The 16127-nt window shown below is 48.6% G+C and overlaps 2 protein-coding genes across 6 annotated transcripts in view; one reads left to right on the top strand and one right to left on the bottom strand.

Moving 5' to 3' along the window:
* Positions 1 to 16127, top strand: part of EFR3A (EFR3 homolog A) — a 188040-nt gene that overhangs the window by 96182 nt on the left and 75731 nt on the right. For 4 of the 5 annotated variants that reach the window (XR_002642014.2, XR_016388280.1, XR_016388282.1 and 1 more), the window contains exon 23: positions 38 to 128. Coding sequence is in view for 1 of the 5 variants with exons in the window: in XM_089898722.1 (XP_089754848.1) it covers positions 38 to 41 (4 nt within the window). In the remaining 4 variants the exon portion in view is untranslated. Of the gene's footprint in view, positions 1 to 37; positions 14723 to 16127 lie in introns of those variants that run through there. The other variant, XM_089898722.1, reaches the window with a different exon arrangement.
* Positions 4225 to 16127, bottom strand: part of OC90 (otoconin 90) — a 25294-nt gene continuing 13391 nt past the window's right edge. Inside the window, exons 9-14 of the mRNA XM_089899200.1 lie at positions 14296 to 14343; positions 12399 to 12452; positions 10616 to 10732; positions 9821 to 9992; positions 7110 to 7216; positions 4225 to 4618 (exon numbers count right to left, since the gene is read on the bottom strand). Coding sequence (XP_089755326.1) covers positions 4326 to 4618; positions 7110 to 7216; positions 9821 to 9992; positions 10616 to 10732; positions 12399 to 12452; positions 14296 to 14343 — 791 coding nt within the window. The 3' untranslated portion in view covers positions 4225 to 4325. The remainder of the gene's footprint in view (positions 4619 to 7109; positions 7217 to 9820; positions 9993 to 10615; positions 10733 to 12398; positions 12453 to 14295; positions 14344 to 16127) is intronic.

Genomic DNA, 16127 nt, shown 5'->3' with positions numbered 1-16127 from the left:
ATTTATTAAATTAAACGTATTCACTATTTTGCTTTAGTTAAAAATGAAGAACTTCAGTGAAAACCAAGCTGCCAAATGGATTCATCCTCACATACATTGGAAGGATCAGAACCATAACTGCAGTCGTGGTAAGATACAGCTAACATTAAGCTCTTAGTGTGTGCCTGTGAAAGCACGGTTTCCACCCCTGCATTAGTCTTACTGTTTGTATTTTCAACCCTACCCCTTTGCTGTGTAAGTTACATGAAGCCTCTCTCTAAAACGATAGCTCCTCTCTAGTACCCTCTGCCACCTGGTCTGCTCTCCTGTCGCTGGCAGGAAAGCCCACCATAGCCAGATGGGCTTCAGGGACTTCCTTTCGCAGTTTGGCAAAGCAACGAGGAGCACGGGCTCTGGCTTCAGACCCCACCCTGCCACTCCTGGCCGAGTAGCCTTAGGCAGTGCCGGAACTTTGAGCTTTGAAGTATGTAAAATGAGGCGAGTATGTTCTGCCCTCAGAGGTCATCTGTTGAGGGGTAAATGAATCACTTAGAAGAGGTTCCTCGTGTCATGCTTACATGGCACAGACTAGACACTGAGTCAGTGTTTGTCATTAATAATCCTTGAGTTCACCATGCATAGCGTCTTAAGCAAGCTGGGCAGCTGTCTCAGTTCTGCAGTCTTAGGCCAGTCACTCCAGTTTTCTGAACCTGTTTTCTGGAGGTGTAAAATGAGCAACCTGTGTGATAAGACTCTCTCATGCGTTTTCTTTTCAGCTGTAATTGGTTGCGTCCCGTTCTCTCATCTGATACATAAGTTCACATGAATGAAAAAGCAGAGCCAGTGTGTAGCATCAAGCCCTGCCTCTTAGTTTTGCTATATTACATTCGCCTTGTACTTAACACTTCGAGTCACAGGCAGACTTGGGAAGCCAGTAACTTAGCCTAGGTTCTCCCAAAGCAGAGCCGAAGACAAAGGCTTACATGTAGGAATTGCTCTGGGAAGTGATTCCAGGGAACCCCAACGAGGGACCGGACCAGTGAAGTGCAGTGAGCAAAAGCTCATTAAGAGGGTTTATTTATGAATTACCAGCACCATAGGTGACTGGAGATCCATCCTGCTGGACAGCCTGAGGAGTCTCATGAAATAATCTCAGAACTGTCCGCCCAGCTGATGAAAGCTGGGGAAGCATGTATGCTCCGCTTCTGTTCTTCATGGTCAAGGGTGGCCCTGTTGACATTAACTCCCCCGCGTTTTTGGATTGTGTGTGCTTGAGTGCTGGGCAGTTTCCCAAGGCGTGCCATGCCTTTTTCTCAGAGAAGTCCTGTGTCCCATGCACGGAGCGTAGAAGTGCAGAAGGCAGGCATTGTCAGATTCCACCCCCGTGCACGAGGCAGGTGGAAGCCTGTGTGGAACTGGTTATCACGGCAGGATCTGGAGTAAGGTAGGGTTGGATGATGTGAAGTTCAGGCAAAAGATACCCAATATAGCACCACCTAGTGTGGTATTTAAGGACAAGATTAAATCTAGGAGCATCAGATTTATAATTTCATGTTTCCACCATCTTAGTTTAATGAGTCAAGGGAGAGATTTTTTAAAGATGGGAGACTTTAGGGCATGTTTGCATGCTGATTAGAATGATACAGAAGAAGAGAGGGATGAATTGATATAGAATAAAAAGGAAATGTTTGCAGGAATCAAGCCCTGGAAAAGGCAATAGGGGGGTACTGTAGCCAGAGTGTAGGTGGAGGGGTTGACCTTTGACATGGATAAGGAACACTTTTTTCATTGAAACAAGAAGGAAGACAAAGACCGCCGGTAATTTTGTAGCTTTGGTGGCAAGAAGATCAGGACATTCCCACGGGAAAACTTCAGTTTTCTCAATGGAGTATTAGGTGAGGTCATTGTAGCCATGTGCCTTGCATTTCTGCATGTCTTGTGAACAGAGACACTATCTTTATTCTGGATTATCTTTTTTAAGGATATAGTACATCCTACAGACTTGGAACACAGAGATGGCATCTCCCTTTGGAGCCAAGGACAGACATGCTTCTTGTCCTGTATAATACAGATGATCTCTTTCCTGGGGTAAAAGGCAGGCTTGTGGCCAATAAATATTTTAGGTTCCCTGTGTAATGAAACCCACCCTGTGTGTAGGTGTTACCTGACTCTCTTTGCATTGGCCCAGGGCTTGAGGAACCAGCATAAATTATCATACTCAGGCTACTGCCATTACTGTAAGTAATAAAGTCCTTTGTCTCTGACCCAAGCATCTCGTATCTTCTGCCAGCATCCATGAAATGCAGACCAACTTGTTAAGTTACAAATAAGGTAAAATCTCAGACCCTTCCGCTCTGGACAGTTCTCAGCTGAGAGCAAGGGGAGGTGTGGAAGGTTTGAGGAGAGGAGGAAGGGGACCAAACAGTTGTCTTGGACAACAGAAAACTCAGCTTACTAAGAAAAGGTTGAGTGTCCATTTGAGGTTTTTGTGGTCATGAGCTTCAAGTGAAGTGGGTCAGCTCAGTTGCTTTTGTCCTTCAGCAACATTCAGCTGCCTCAGGTGAAGGTGTGGAGAAGGCAGGCAGTTACCATACGTGTGGGCAGCCTAGCATGGTGCCGGCCACGGGAAGCGGACACTTAGCACACACCTGCTGGGTTAAAGGAAGGGAGTGCCATTGGTGGCCCGCCTCGCCTTGACCGCTGTGGTGCCTGCGGGCTGATTGCCAGACACTCTCACCTGCATTTCTTGGCCTAAAGGCTTCCTCAGCCTCCAGAGCCTCCGGCCCCCAGGTGCAGCAGGCAGGAGACATCGCTCTCCATGGGAGTAAAGACTGATCTGATAGAAGGTCTGTCTCCTCTCCCAGCGGTGTGTGTGTGTGTGTGTGTGTGCGTGTGTGTGTGCGTGCGTGCGTGCGTGCGCGCGCGCGCACGTGCACTATGCATATTCTACTTCCAGGGGCAACTGCCTTGGTAACGCAGCTTTCACTGGCTACCGTTCCTCTGCCGTCTTATCCCTTTGTTCTCCCCTCAGCGTTTCCTGCACTTTCCAAATAAACCACTTGCTCTCAAGTCCTTGTGTAAGGGTCCGCTTCTGGGAGGACCCAAATTTCAGCTGTTACTTAAAAGGTCACATTATTCAAAAGATTCCAACGTGAGGGACTTCTCTGGCAGTCCAGTGGTTAAGACTCCACGCTCCCACTACGGGGGGTACGGGTTAGATCCCTGGTTGGGAAACTAAGATCCCACGTGCCACGCAAAAAAAAAAAAAAAAATTCCAATGTGTTGGATTCATCAAAAGGTGCTCATCAGGTGATTTCCCTGGAAGGTAGGGAAGGTACCAGCTGCTGGCTTGGCACCACGACCTTTTGGTTTCTTAAGGTTTTCAATTCTTTAACGTCAGGATAGTGCCACACCATGAGAAGGTCACGAACACGAACTCTTCAGAGGCTCTGCTTTCCCGCCTGTCTGTGGAGCAGGCAGGGACCCTGTATTGTCTCACTGCAGGACACGTGATTTATGGGAATAGAGAACCAAGGATGTGGTGTGAACTATAGTTCAGATCCTTGTGGAATACTGAAGGGGATTCTGGAAGCACATTGCCTTTTTCCTGATGCACGGTAAAATCTCAATGACTATCAGATGGGTGGGTGGGTGGATGGATGGAGGGATATAATTTCCATTTTTTTGTAATTACTATTATATTTGTCTGTGTCTGAGTGGGCATTGGCATCCCCCAAACTTCCAGCCACTGGGATAAACCCTATCATTTTTTTTTTAATCAATTTAATATTGCCAGACCCAAGACAGGGTTATCAGTGATTCTTCATGGAGGTGGCTGAGGCCATTCTCTTAATAACATACCGGAAGAGCTGTCATCTCAGTCCTTGGCATATGTCTTTGGTGGGTTATTGGTGACCCATAGGTGATCTCATAAGATTGATTAAACATACTCCCTTCTGTATTTTTTGAATAGAAGATTGTGATTTCAGTGATTGGGGAGTGAAGATATCTTTTCCCCCTCCATTCCTCTGCCATCTCACCTTTGCCATCTATTCATGTACCAGCATCTTCAAAACCAAACCAGACAAAGAAATGTTGATGGGAATATTTATTGAGCCCCTACAGTGCACTCCAGGAAACATATAACCGCCCCCTCGTTTGCCTTCTCCAAAGACACATTTGGATGTGAGCTGACAAACATCACAATGCACATGTGCAAGGGTCTTCCTGCCTCTCCCCGCTTTGAGCCTCTGCTGAGGACAGAGAGGATGGAGATGGGCCCAGAGAGGTTACAGTAGCAGGAGGGACAGAACGATAGGGTGTGATTGGTCATTTTCCCTGGGACTCTATCTGGGGCCACGCTGTGGCCTAGTCCCCAGGAGACCAAGGGACTTCCCCAGGAATCTTCTGGTTCTTCTCAGGCCCTCCCTGGGCGGCGGGGCCTCCACACTGCTCTCCTCAGAGCTGGAGCCAAGGGACGAAGCTGAAATCCTGCCGTCCTCGCAGGATGGCCGGTGGCCCTGGCACTCCTGTCTGCCAGGTGACTTGAGGCTTTGGTTGTAGAAGGCAGAGGCCAGGCATTCAGCCGCTGTCTGGTCACAGACACAAAGCAGCTTCTCACACAGGCTCTGGCCTACACCTTAGGGGGCAAGAACAGGGGAGCAGACCTGAGACACCGCAGGGTGCTTGCCCCTTCCGCCCTGTACTCCCCGGCTCCGTCCTGAACCTCTTGGTCCTGCGTCCACTGAGTCCTCTACTGGGAATATTCTTAACTTTCTCCTCCTGGTTAGCGCATACTCGTCTGTCAGGAATCCACCCGGCATCCCCCCACCACGTCCAGAAAGCTTCCTCCAGCCCCTCTGGCTAAAGGGAGTGTCTTTCCTGTGGGTTCCCATCGAATCCCACCCTATGGTTCTTACTATCACAGCAGAAATACATGTATTTTTGCTATCTGTATTTTTATTTGCTCCGTCTGGTGACCCTACTTTATTTCTTGCAAGTTTCAATTGCATGTAGTGTGGGTTGGCATGCAGAACACGCGTGTGGTTCAAAGGAAATAATGTATTTGAAGGTGCTCGGACATAGGCAAGCATTCTGCAAACGTTATCCTTGTCTGTGGCTTTCAAAGACGTATTTGGTCCGTTTAATGTTTTTTTGTCTGATCCTACCGCGAAGTATTCGTCAACCAGAACTTTTCTCATCACACTGACCCTCCACATCTCCTACCCTGGCCTTCACATCAGCCCCAGACATACTCGTTGCATCTCCACAGCAGGAGGCAGAAAGAGGAGACATGGAAGAGCAGAGCGGACCCAGACCTGAGCCTGTTCCCCAGAGCAGCTCTGCACTTGGGCCCCTGTGCCTTATGTGGGGTGGCCCGGAGCAGGCTCCGAGTTGCCCTCATTTCTCACAACCCGACACCTGCAGCTGCTACAGGACACGGTGCTCAGGGCTCACAGAGGGTCGGAACCAGTTCACGGAAGCCCTGTAGGAGTTTGAACAACACACAACCTTCCTGGATTCAGTGAGACCAGAGGGATGAAGGCGCCTTTAGCTGAGCAGGTGGGACCTCAAGGCGTGATTGCATCACAGACAACGATCATCTGGTCCTGTTACTCATGGGTTCTAAACCCACCCCTGGCTTCTCACCCCCTAGAGGACAAAATGTAAATGTTTCAGCCTTGGATTCGTGATCTGGTACCTGTCTCGCCAGCCTCACCTTGCATCACCATGATCCCGCGACTCCCACTATCTCTTCCCGAAATACAGAACCACGTGTCGTTCCCAAACTGCCAGGAGTTCCCCAAAGGCCACAGTCTTTCTCTTCCTTTTTCTTGGAACACCCACACCCAGCACGGCCACCTGGGAACCTGTTAACCTCTTGGAAAACCTCCTTCACTGCCCTTCTAACTTCTCCCAAATTCTCCCATCCTGGCTGCCGTATTCCGCAGGCTCAAAACCCCTTTCACCACGGTCCTGGGCACCTGTACCACCTCGTAGCAATACTAATGATACTAGAAGAGTCCCTTGCTTGTCTCTCTTCCTTGCGGGCTGTGAGCATTTTGAGGCAGGGATCATGTCTGTTCGCTGTGTTCCTAGGTCCCGATGGAGGTTTTTTGGATAAGCAGATAATTGGGTGAATGAATGAATGAGTAAGTGACATGTAAAGCACAGAGCTCCCTCCTGGGAGGTGAGAGGCACACACGATCCTCCAAGGCTGGGATTCCTGGAGGCTGAGGGAGGAGGTGGCACTGAAGCCTCAGCCTGGGCCTTCCCCAGATAAAAAGTGAGGGTGAGACAAACCCTCTCAGGGCTCTCGAGAAATGCTATAGGGACCATTTCCTTTTAAACTGCAAAGGGTAAGGGAAATACATCCACTGATGTACATGGGGAGGTGCAGCCAGAGAATGGAGATGAAGCCAGTTGTAAAGCAAGCCCAACAGAGTGAGGCTCCTAAGGGTGGGACTGTTTCCAAATAGCCCCCCTCCCCCCCCCCCCCCAGGCCCTGAATGGCCATGGAGGCACCTCCGGCTTCCACACCTGGGAGGAGTGGAGATGCAGGCCCACCTCTTCCTTCAGCCAGAGACACTCCCCTTTTTATGGGTTTCCTCAGGGGACCTCACTTGGGAAAAGTGTTCTGCTTCTCAGGAAAAGAGACCCACTGGCTCAGTGAAGACTCGGTTCTGGGCCTGAGGCTCTATGGTTTCACAGTTCCAGCCCCAGTTCTATCACCTCCTTCTACCTGTGTGGTCTTGGACCTCAGTCGCCGCCTCTGTAAAATGGGAAGTCTCGTGGTGCTACCTCATAGGATTGGTGTGAGGATGAACTCTGTTAATACACATGAAAAACTCAGAAGAGCACATGGGAAGCACTCAGTAAGCATGAGTGATTTACATTATTCCCCGTCTGCTCTTACTGGCTCTGTGACTTTTGTCAGCTGACTTAGCCTCTTGAACTTGAGTCTCCTCCTCAGTGGAATAGGAGTACTAATATGTGCCTCAAAGTTAAGAAACGTTTTAAATCACATTAGAGATGAACAAGTGCTTGGGAAAGCATCTATAAGATGAACTGTGGTCCTGATGCTGACTTGAATGAAAGAACAACCCACTATGCTGGCTCACAGCACTTACATTTGGGGGTACCATCCACGCATACCACTGGTGATCGAGGAAGCCTCTCGAGCAGGCAGTCCAGCCTTTTCACCTGCTCCAGGCAGCAGTGATGGGACAAACAGCACCTAAGAGCAAGGAAAATCGCTTACTGCCTAGAGCCCCCAGCTGTCCCCAGAACTCCCTCCAGGCCTGCTTATCCCATACTCCCTATATTGATGAGAGAAGCCAGTGCCTCCTTTCCAGTGCCACTGGACTCATTTATATACATCCCAAGGGCCACCATGTATGGTTGTTCAGGTTGTGGACTGCACAAGTATGCCACATCTAAGGCAGTGTCCATCACACCGGATGTATCTTACTCTTCTTTAAAAAACTTGGTGTTTTTATTGTGACTCTGTTGACTGAAAAGATGGGTGACTTGCATATTTATTACAGTAATTTTCCAAAAGATGGAAATAAAGAGTCTTGAGGAAGGGGTACCACTTCTAGCATACCATATGGGCTAAAAATAACCCACTGCCTCCAACCTTTTACATAATAGAACAGAATCTCACATCCATAAGGTACCCCCTTTGTCCATAGCCTTAAAAGAGAACAGAGTAACTATCTCGAACGTAAATAAAGAACTGCATCTAGGAAGGTGTCCAGCAAAGAGCAAGACCTCAGGAAATAGATGAGAATGGGTCATGTTCTTGCTGTTTAGACCCACCCATCTGGCCTGATAAAGCCTCACAGTGTGCCCCCAGCTGGTGGACACCCCGAGGGAACTTGTGATGGCTCCAACCCATAGGAGGCTACAATTGCTCCTTAAATCCTCTCTCTTCAACTCTCCCCTGTCCTTTAACCACTCTCACTCGGTCCTGGAGGCCACAGCCGGAGGCGGGGTCAGGCAGACTTGTGGCTTTTCGGTAGTGCTTGTGCTTGACCACGTATGGGCTTCACCACCCATTGCATGGTGCCGGCAGTCGGAGGAGGAACAATCCACCTCTCACATCACATTAGCCTGTGTGGGATGGGAACTGCAGCCCCCATTCTGCTGTTACGACAGCCGAGCCACTGTCTTGTGTGGCATTCGGCTGGGGTGGGTGGCGGTGGAGAGTTAATATAATAGTTAAAATCTAAAGTCAGTCAATCAGAAATCATATATGATCCAAGTACCCTTGAAAACCATTCAAATGTCTCAGGATATAAAGTATGCATGGTTTGGAAAAGACACCGTTGCAGAAAATAATATCATTTTGACTAACCCTTCCTTGTTCAAGGCTATGGCTTTCCATTTTTCCATTTCTTCCTAATGGATGTCAAGGAAGCTGTATCATAGCTCACTTGCTGCCTGGTCAAATCTCATATTTTTTGTGAAATATGGTCAGTAGTCAGGAAACCTCTTCAACAGCGCCCCCATATTCTTTCCATAGGGTTCAGCAGAACACAGTGACTACTGCTACCCAAATTTCTATTTTGCCTTATCTCACTGAGTGCTGTGGACTCAGGAACAATCCTTAAATGGCTCTCTGTCTTGGAGAGTAGAGGGCATGTTGTCAAGCCCCACGATGAAAACACAGTGATTCCACAGTGTGGTATACACTTTGCTAGAATAAAACCTTCTTCACTATCACCTGGTGGGAGGTAAATTTTCTGAAGTCTGCCTGGGCAGCAGAGCCCCTGATTTCCCGGAATACCCCGCAAAGGTTGCATGATGGGGCGGGATGACTGTGCAGTGGAGACGGGAGAGCTATTGTGGAGGTAGGTGGGTGCGTGAGTCATACAGCCACGCAGACACCACGTGACCTGCAGTGGACATGTTCCATGTTCCTGCCAGTACTGTATCCCTTTGTGTTAACTACAGTAAGATTCGTCTTCTTCACTCTTGGCTATAGTTGTTGATTCTCCCCTGGCAAGCCCAGCACTGGAGGCGGGCATACACAATTTCACTAGAGCTCTAACTGGCTGTGAACTGGGTGAGTTTAGTCTTTCAGCCTGATCAGTTCTGCTCAGCATCTTCCTCTAACTCATCTCCAGGCTGAGCTCCCCATCGTTTCCTCGGTGTCCCCACTGCATTTGTTACAGCAGGTGGTACTTTGTTGAATTGTCCATGTCTCTCACTCAGCAACGTCCCATGGGGCAGAGGCAGTTTGTTTAGGTTTAATCCTTTTTATGTCTCCAGCACCTAGCACAGTGCCCAACACAGAGCAAAAGCACAATAAATGTAGGCTGCATGCCTATATAAATGAAGGAATAAATAGATGAATGCATGAGGTCAGTGAAAATTCTTCCAAGAACAGTAGATAAAAAATTTGACAATTATGCTTAAAAGTTGTTGAGAAGCTCATTTCAGTGTGTCATCCTGCAGAGCAAATCAACTAGGGACCCCAATTCGACATGCTGCTCATTGCAAAATAGGCAGATTTGGGGTCTTCTGAAGTGTCTTTGCAGATTGACCCTCTTAGAGCAGCTGGGCAGTATTCGTGGTGGAGCTCTAGACCAAATCGAAAGATCTGGGTCTGCCTGGCTCTGCCCCTTTGTGGCTGAAGGACCTCAGACAGGTCAGCCTCAGAGCCTCAACTGCTCATCAGGAAAATGGGACCATAATGGCAACAAGCCCTCCTGAGTGAAATAATGGTACTCGGCGAGCTCTCTGTGAGCCCGAAGCGATGCCCGACATCGAGGAAGGCTGTCATCTCTCACTGCAGCATCAACACCGCCCACCCGCCATCCTCACCCGGCCGTACCTGTCCAGAGCGTCCCTTGGCTCGCCTTTTCCTTCCTGCCCACAGTAACAGCCATAAGATTCAAATTCCTCCGGGCACCGGGATGTCAGACAAAAGAGCATCTCTCCAAGCTGTGGCATCACCCAAGTGTTGTCCCCGCTTCCCAGGTGCAGGAAGGTGAACCTGTCACAGGCTGATGAGAAACGAGGACTCTGTCTCTCTCTCTGGCCTCCTTCTCCTCTCCCCTCCTCAGCCTGCTACTTGTGCTAAGCTAGGCGAAAGTCCACTGTGCAAACTCCATTGTCCTCAGTTCAGAGGGGGAAGAACCACGAATCCGGAGGCCTGCGCAGGGCTCCTCCCCAGCCCCCCTCTCGAGAGCCTTGCATGCGTGGAGGGCTTGCCCAGGCATGAGCAGAGTCCTCCTGTGTGTCCCACTGGCTGTGGCTGCTTGCCGGTGCGGGGCCTTTGCCAAGGCACCCGAGGGAGGAGAACCATCCAAACCCAAGTGTTTCATTCTTTCCAGCAAACCACGCTGCGCATGACGCCAAGCTCTTTCCTTCAGGGCCAGTAAGAGCGACAAGAGCCCTCGGTCAGGGGTTCCTTTCCCCGGCTCGGCCTCCAGCCGCTGATGGCTGCAGGCTCATCTGCCCGCTCTGAGAATCGAAGTGCTCAAGCGGCAGGAGGGATGGCGCCTCCCAGTGGCACCAAGTGGGACAGTCACAGTACGATGCGGTAGCCGAAGGGGCTTGGTTAACGACTTCACCAGAGGATCCCGAGGCCGGGAGAGGACAGACATCTCTGCCTGCTTCTGCTCACCTTTTCCAGATGTCTCCTCAGGACCACTTCTGACGGATGACACAGCCAACCCCAGAGATTTAATGCCAGCAGGGACGATGGTTGCACCTTTAGCTGTGGCAACAATCTCTGCAGACCCTGAAAACACATACCTTTATGGTCCATATCTGAAAAGTGGTTCAAGAAGAGGTTTGCAGATGGACATGTAGTCAGGGCCAAATGCAGACAGAGCATCGGGAGAGTGTCTTCAAACTGGGTCTGCAGGCATCAGGGCAGAACCTCGGGGATCCATGGACACTACGTGAGAATCTCCAAATTTCCTACGATAACATTAAAACTGACAGGACCCCAAGCTAGGCCACCTGGATGACATCTCGTGGGCGAGAAAAGTCATAGCCTCTCAGGCCTATATTTGTGCTGTGTTTACCATCATGAGCCTGCCGAGCGAAGGTCCATGATGATGCTCGCGGGTGAAGAGATAAAAAGAATGGTGGAGAGATTAAGCCAACTCACAGTACTCAGTAATGCAAACTCCTCAGAGTACTGCATCAGCTTCTCCTCATACTCAGAATTAAGTGCAAGGTCCTCTCCATGGCCGTCAAGGCTGCCCGTGATGTGGCTCTGCCTGCCCCAGGCAGGCTCCCTGGCACTGTCTGGATCTCCCTTTGCTCTCAGACCTCAGTCCCACCAGCTCCTTTGGCTGGAGGCAGAGAGGTCTCCAACCCACAGGCCAGATCTCCAGCCCAGTGTGGTCCAGACCAAGGGAGCCTCAGTAGGCTCCGTGCCCACTCATCTGCTGACCCCGGCTCAGCTCCCAGAGCTCTGGGTAAGACCTGGGCCTCTGACTTGCAGTCCTTCCCCAAATCCACCATATTGGTTTGCTTTATACATCTGGGCTTCTGTCTCAGCTTGCTCAACACTGGTCCTGATGGGTTAGAAGCACCCCTTTAGTAGTTCTGTCGTAACCTCAGTCTCCTAGGTTTAGTATCCTGCCCAGCTCTCCAACCCCACAAAGGTGAATCAGAGGGAACAGTGGAAAATAATGAGCTACCTTTATTTTCTATTAAAAATGGGTACAGGTTTTTTGTTTACTTGTTTTCAAATAATAGTAGGCACACTTGGCCCCTGGCATGTGCATATGAATGTAAATTGGTTCAGTTTTTCTCCAGGGCAATTTGGCAACATAGTGAGAGCCCCGAAATGATTATACCTTTTATCCAGCAATTCAACTTCTAGGCATTTATCAGAAGTGGATGGGCATAAAGCAAGTGCATATCTATTATTTATAATAACACATGTTGGAAATAATTGGTTAAACAGTTTATAGGATTCCATACAAGAAACCATTGCACAGCCTCTAAAAATCATGTTACAGAAAAATATTTCATGTCAGGGGAATATCTTCTCATTGCATGAAGTGATAAAATGCAGACTGCAAAACCGTGGCTGCCAAGTGGTCTCAAATTCATTTTATTTATGTTCACAGATGTGCTCACTGTGGGTTGGGGCAGACTGGGAGAAAGCATCCTCAAATATTAAAAGTAGCTACTTTTATAATGTGGATTTAAATAGACAACTAAGTACAGTTTTCTATATTTTTCCAAATGCATCTCTTTAGCAGGTAGGTTTCAGTATCTTCCTACTAACGGATCTGTTTTCTAATTGCCCTTGTCTAATTTTGGGCTGGGGGATATAAAAGTAAATTGGCTTCAGTGATTTCTTTCATTCTCGGGAACACACTTGATTTCATAAACATATGGGGGACAACAATATATACAACATATACAAAGCTGAGCATGCTTACCTGGAGAAGGTGTGGCCCTCGCATCTTGTGTGTCTTCCTGGACTTGGCCTGGTTCTGCCCCTAGAAGAAGAGAGAGGGAGTAAGCATTAACTCCAGTCTGTCCCATCTTGGTCTCCAGAGGCAGCTCCCATCCCACTGAGCCCAGGAGGCAACGTGCTCCTTGCTCTGCCCCTGGTCACCTCCCAGGAGAGCTGGTGAGGGCAGGGTCCCTGCTGAGCTAAAAGAACCCCAGACTCAGGCTTGCTGGTAAACACAGCCGCAACTTGTCATGCTAGAAGCAGGTGAGTCTGTTGAAATACTTTGAGAAAGCAGACTTCTCCAGAATTTGAATGAAAATAAATAAACATAAAAATCGCATTTTTTGGACAGAGGAGAATAAGGCAGCAGAACTGTGTGATTCCAGTTGCTTGTGGTGTGGCTCTAGGAAGGCTGCTGAGCCCTGGTCTCTTTGTGAAATGAATCTGTTGCTGTTTAACAGTCACTAAGCTTCTAGTATGCTATAGAATGAGTGTGTGCTTACCCCCCACCCAGATTCATATATTGAAACCTAACCCCCAACAGGATGGCATTTGGAGATGGGACTTTGAGAGGTGATTAAGTCATGAGGGTAGATCCCTTGTGATGGGATTAGTGTCCTTATAAAAGGGACCCCAGAGAGCTCCCTCATCCCTTCTCCCATGTGAGGACACAGTGAAAAGGTAGCCAGCCAGCCATAACTAAGAAGTGGACTCTTACCAGAACTTGACGATGCTGGCATCTTGATCTTGGATTTCCAGAGCCATGAGAAATGAATGACTGTTGTTTATAAGCCACCCAGTCTGTGGTACTTTGTTATAGCAGCCCGAATGGACTAAGACTTACTACATGCCATAGACAGCACTAAGTGTTTCGATTACATTAACTCAGTAACAACCCCGTGAGTTAGTACTATGCTCACCCTCATTCACAAAGGAGAAAGGGGACACAGTTGCTCAAGGTCACGGAGCCAGGAAATGGTGACATGCAAACCTGGGCCACCTGGCTAAAGCTGACCCACTTAACCACTATGCTAGGCTACTGTTTCCCTTGTGGCTGTACCCCAGAGAGCTAGAGGTGGGACCTCCAAAATGCTTTGGAAAGGAAGGAACTGCCTTAACTTCAATGTGCCAGAGACCAAGTTCATGATGATGTTATGTGAAAATCAGGCTTTGAAATTTCCTGATGTGGACACGAATGCTCAGCAAAGAGAGAAAATCTCAGCAGTTCTAAGCTGGGGCAGATGGTTCTCGTCAAAGGCAGAAGGTACAGGTTCAGAACTAAACGAATACTAAGATGTACTACCCTGGGGAAGTGACCCACCTCTCAGAGCTCCTCCTTCATCTGTAAAATGGGGATAACAACGGGCCTCTAGGGTGAGGGAGGATTAACTCAGAGAAGGTGCCTAGGGGCCTAGGAGCCCGCCGACACATCGGAGGTCCTCAACAATGTCACTGCGTATTAAGCAAGGAATCCATTTGTTTACTTAGTCACTCTTAGTATTAGTAAACCGTTATTATCAGTTATTTATACTTATTAATAAAGGAGCCATGGTTGTTAATGACCGCAAGCAAAGTAAATATGTTAATTCTTCTGATGACATCTCGGTCTAGATATTTTTAAGTAGGAGGTTGTTCTCTGTGAATCCCTATTGTATAACAGAAAGCCTGAATGAAGTCTGGGGTTAGAAACCAGTCTACAAGTCACTGCTGAATGACAGGGCTTTTAACCTCCCAGAGCCCCAGTTTCCGATATAATCTGCAGAATGGGTATAATAATATTTCCTCCAGGCCATGTCAAAAACAGAACTGAACACAAATATTTAGATGGCATTTCTCCACTGGGTTTCTTGCTGTCCTCCTATGTAGTCCCCTCTGCTTACTTGTCCTGGAGAGAGTGGTCAGTCGGGCAGCTCTGGTCTCAGCTGCCACTGTGAAAGGAAACCACCACATCTCAGTTACCAACCCAGCTCAGCACCTCAGCTGGGCAGAGGAGAGAAGGCCCATGGCAATCTGATCAGACTATGTCTGGATGTTGTTGCACCATTACTTCCCAATTCAGTGGACAAGAGGCCAGATAAGGGCCAGTCCTGTGTTTAGGCAAAGAGACCGGCAAATGACCTCTTTGGGAGAAAGGGCCATTATTTCCCCTGGTTGGGATGGCTTTGTTGGGGAAGGCAGCTGAAGAGGGAGTTTAGGTCTAGAAGTAAGGATGGAGACAGTGGAAGCCTCAAATCTCAGCCCTACCACCCAGCTCTGGGCTTGGACAACTTCTTTCTCCATCTCAGTGTACCATCTCAATATGGAGGTTACAGCAATTATTTCATAGGGTTGTATGAGCATTAAATGAGATTATGTATTTTAGGCAAGTCGTCCAGTATCCTGCATGTGATTTGACATTGTATGCGGTTTTTTATAGTCACACTAGAATTTTTGGAAGAAGATGCTGGCCCAGAATCTTCCCATGCTCTGTCTCATTCTCCGGTCACCACAACGGACCGGGATAATCATCCCTTTCCAGGGATTGGTAAACTATGGCCCTGCCCTCAGCCCATTTTTGTAAATAAAGTTTTATTGGCACCACAGCCACACCCATCCAGTTACAGATTGTGTATGGCTGCTTTTCTGCTGCAGTGGCAGAGTTGGGTAGTTGCGACAGAGATCCTCTGGTCCACAAAGTCTAAAATATTTACTATCTGGCCCTTAACATAAAAAAATGCTGATATCTGCTCTATGCAAAGGGGAAATTAAAGCTTAAAGAGCTTAAACCACGCTTCCCAAGTCACACAGATGAAAACTAGGAGAGCAGGGAATCCATCCCAAATCTGCCTGACTCCAAAACATAATTTCATCCCATAATGGTGAGAGAACAACTACAAACCCCAGACCTTTTCCTCACAGACTGTCCCACCTGCACCTGCATGATTGATTTTTGAGCCCGCATTCAGGCTGCCCCCTCCTCTGAGGGCATTTGTGGTCACTGCCTAGGTCATGGATGTGAGGGGGTGAGTGCGTGTGTGTTGGGGAGCGAGGATGAGAGTGTATCCCCTCACTTCCTCCCGTTGGACTCTAGACTCGTTGAGGAACCTTATTTACTTTGAGTCTTTTCCAGGGTTGTGCCACAAAGGGCTGATGGGACGATGGTTCAGGCTGAAGAAAGTGGAAAATGTACGAATTTGGGGTTATTTTGTGATTGTCTGGTGGGGCCGTGAAGCCCGCAGCTTATCCTCAATTTAGAAGGGACATGGCCACTGCCAGTCATGCTGGGAATGGCTGCCGGTTGGAAGCAGGGCGTATGGTGGAGCTTTGGTTTGGTGTTGGTGCCATTTCCTCTTTTCTCTGGAACCGGTCTCCAAGGCATGGGCTGTCCGGAAGCCGTTGGGGCTGACATGCCCTTGGACATGGAGGATGGCTGGGGGTGAACACATGAGCCTCTGCTTTTAACCTGGCAGAAGCAGCAACAGCAGAGAAGAGCAATACACAAACTTGTAGGGCGGTGGGTGTGCAGCGCGATCTCCCTGAGGTGAAGAGTTGCCAGATTTAGCAAATAAAAACCCAGGATGCCCAGTTCAATTTGGATTTCGCATGAACAAAAGATACATTTTTAGTAGAAGTAAGTCCCATGCAAATCCTGGGACATACTTATATTAACAAAGTGTGTGGTGTTGATCTGAAGTTCAATGTCAGATGGTCGAGGGCGGGGTCTGCCCTTTAT

The sequence above is a fragment of the Delphinapterus leucas genome, chromosome 17 (genome assembly GCF_059928025.1).
Source record: "Delphinapterus leucas isolate spDelLeu-1000000601 "Yukka" chromosome 17, BTC_Dleu_Yukka2, whole genome shotgun sequence".
Taxonomy (NCBI): domain Eukaryota; kingdom Metazoa; phylum Chordata; class Mammalia; order Artiodactyla; family Monodontidae; genus Delphinapterus; species Delphinapterus leucas.
This window is presented reverse-complemented; position numbering and strand designations above follow the sequence as displayed.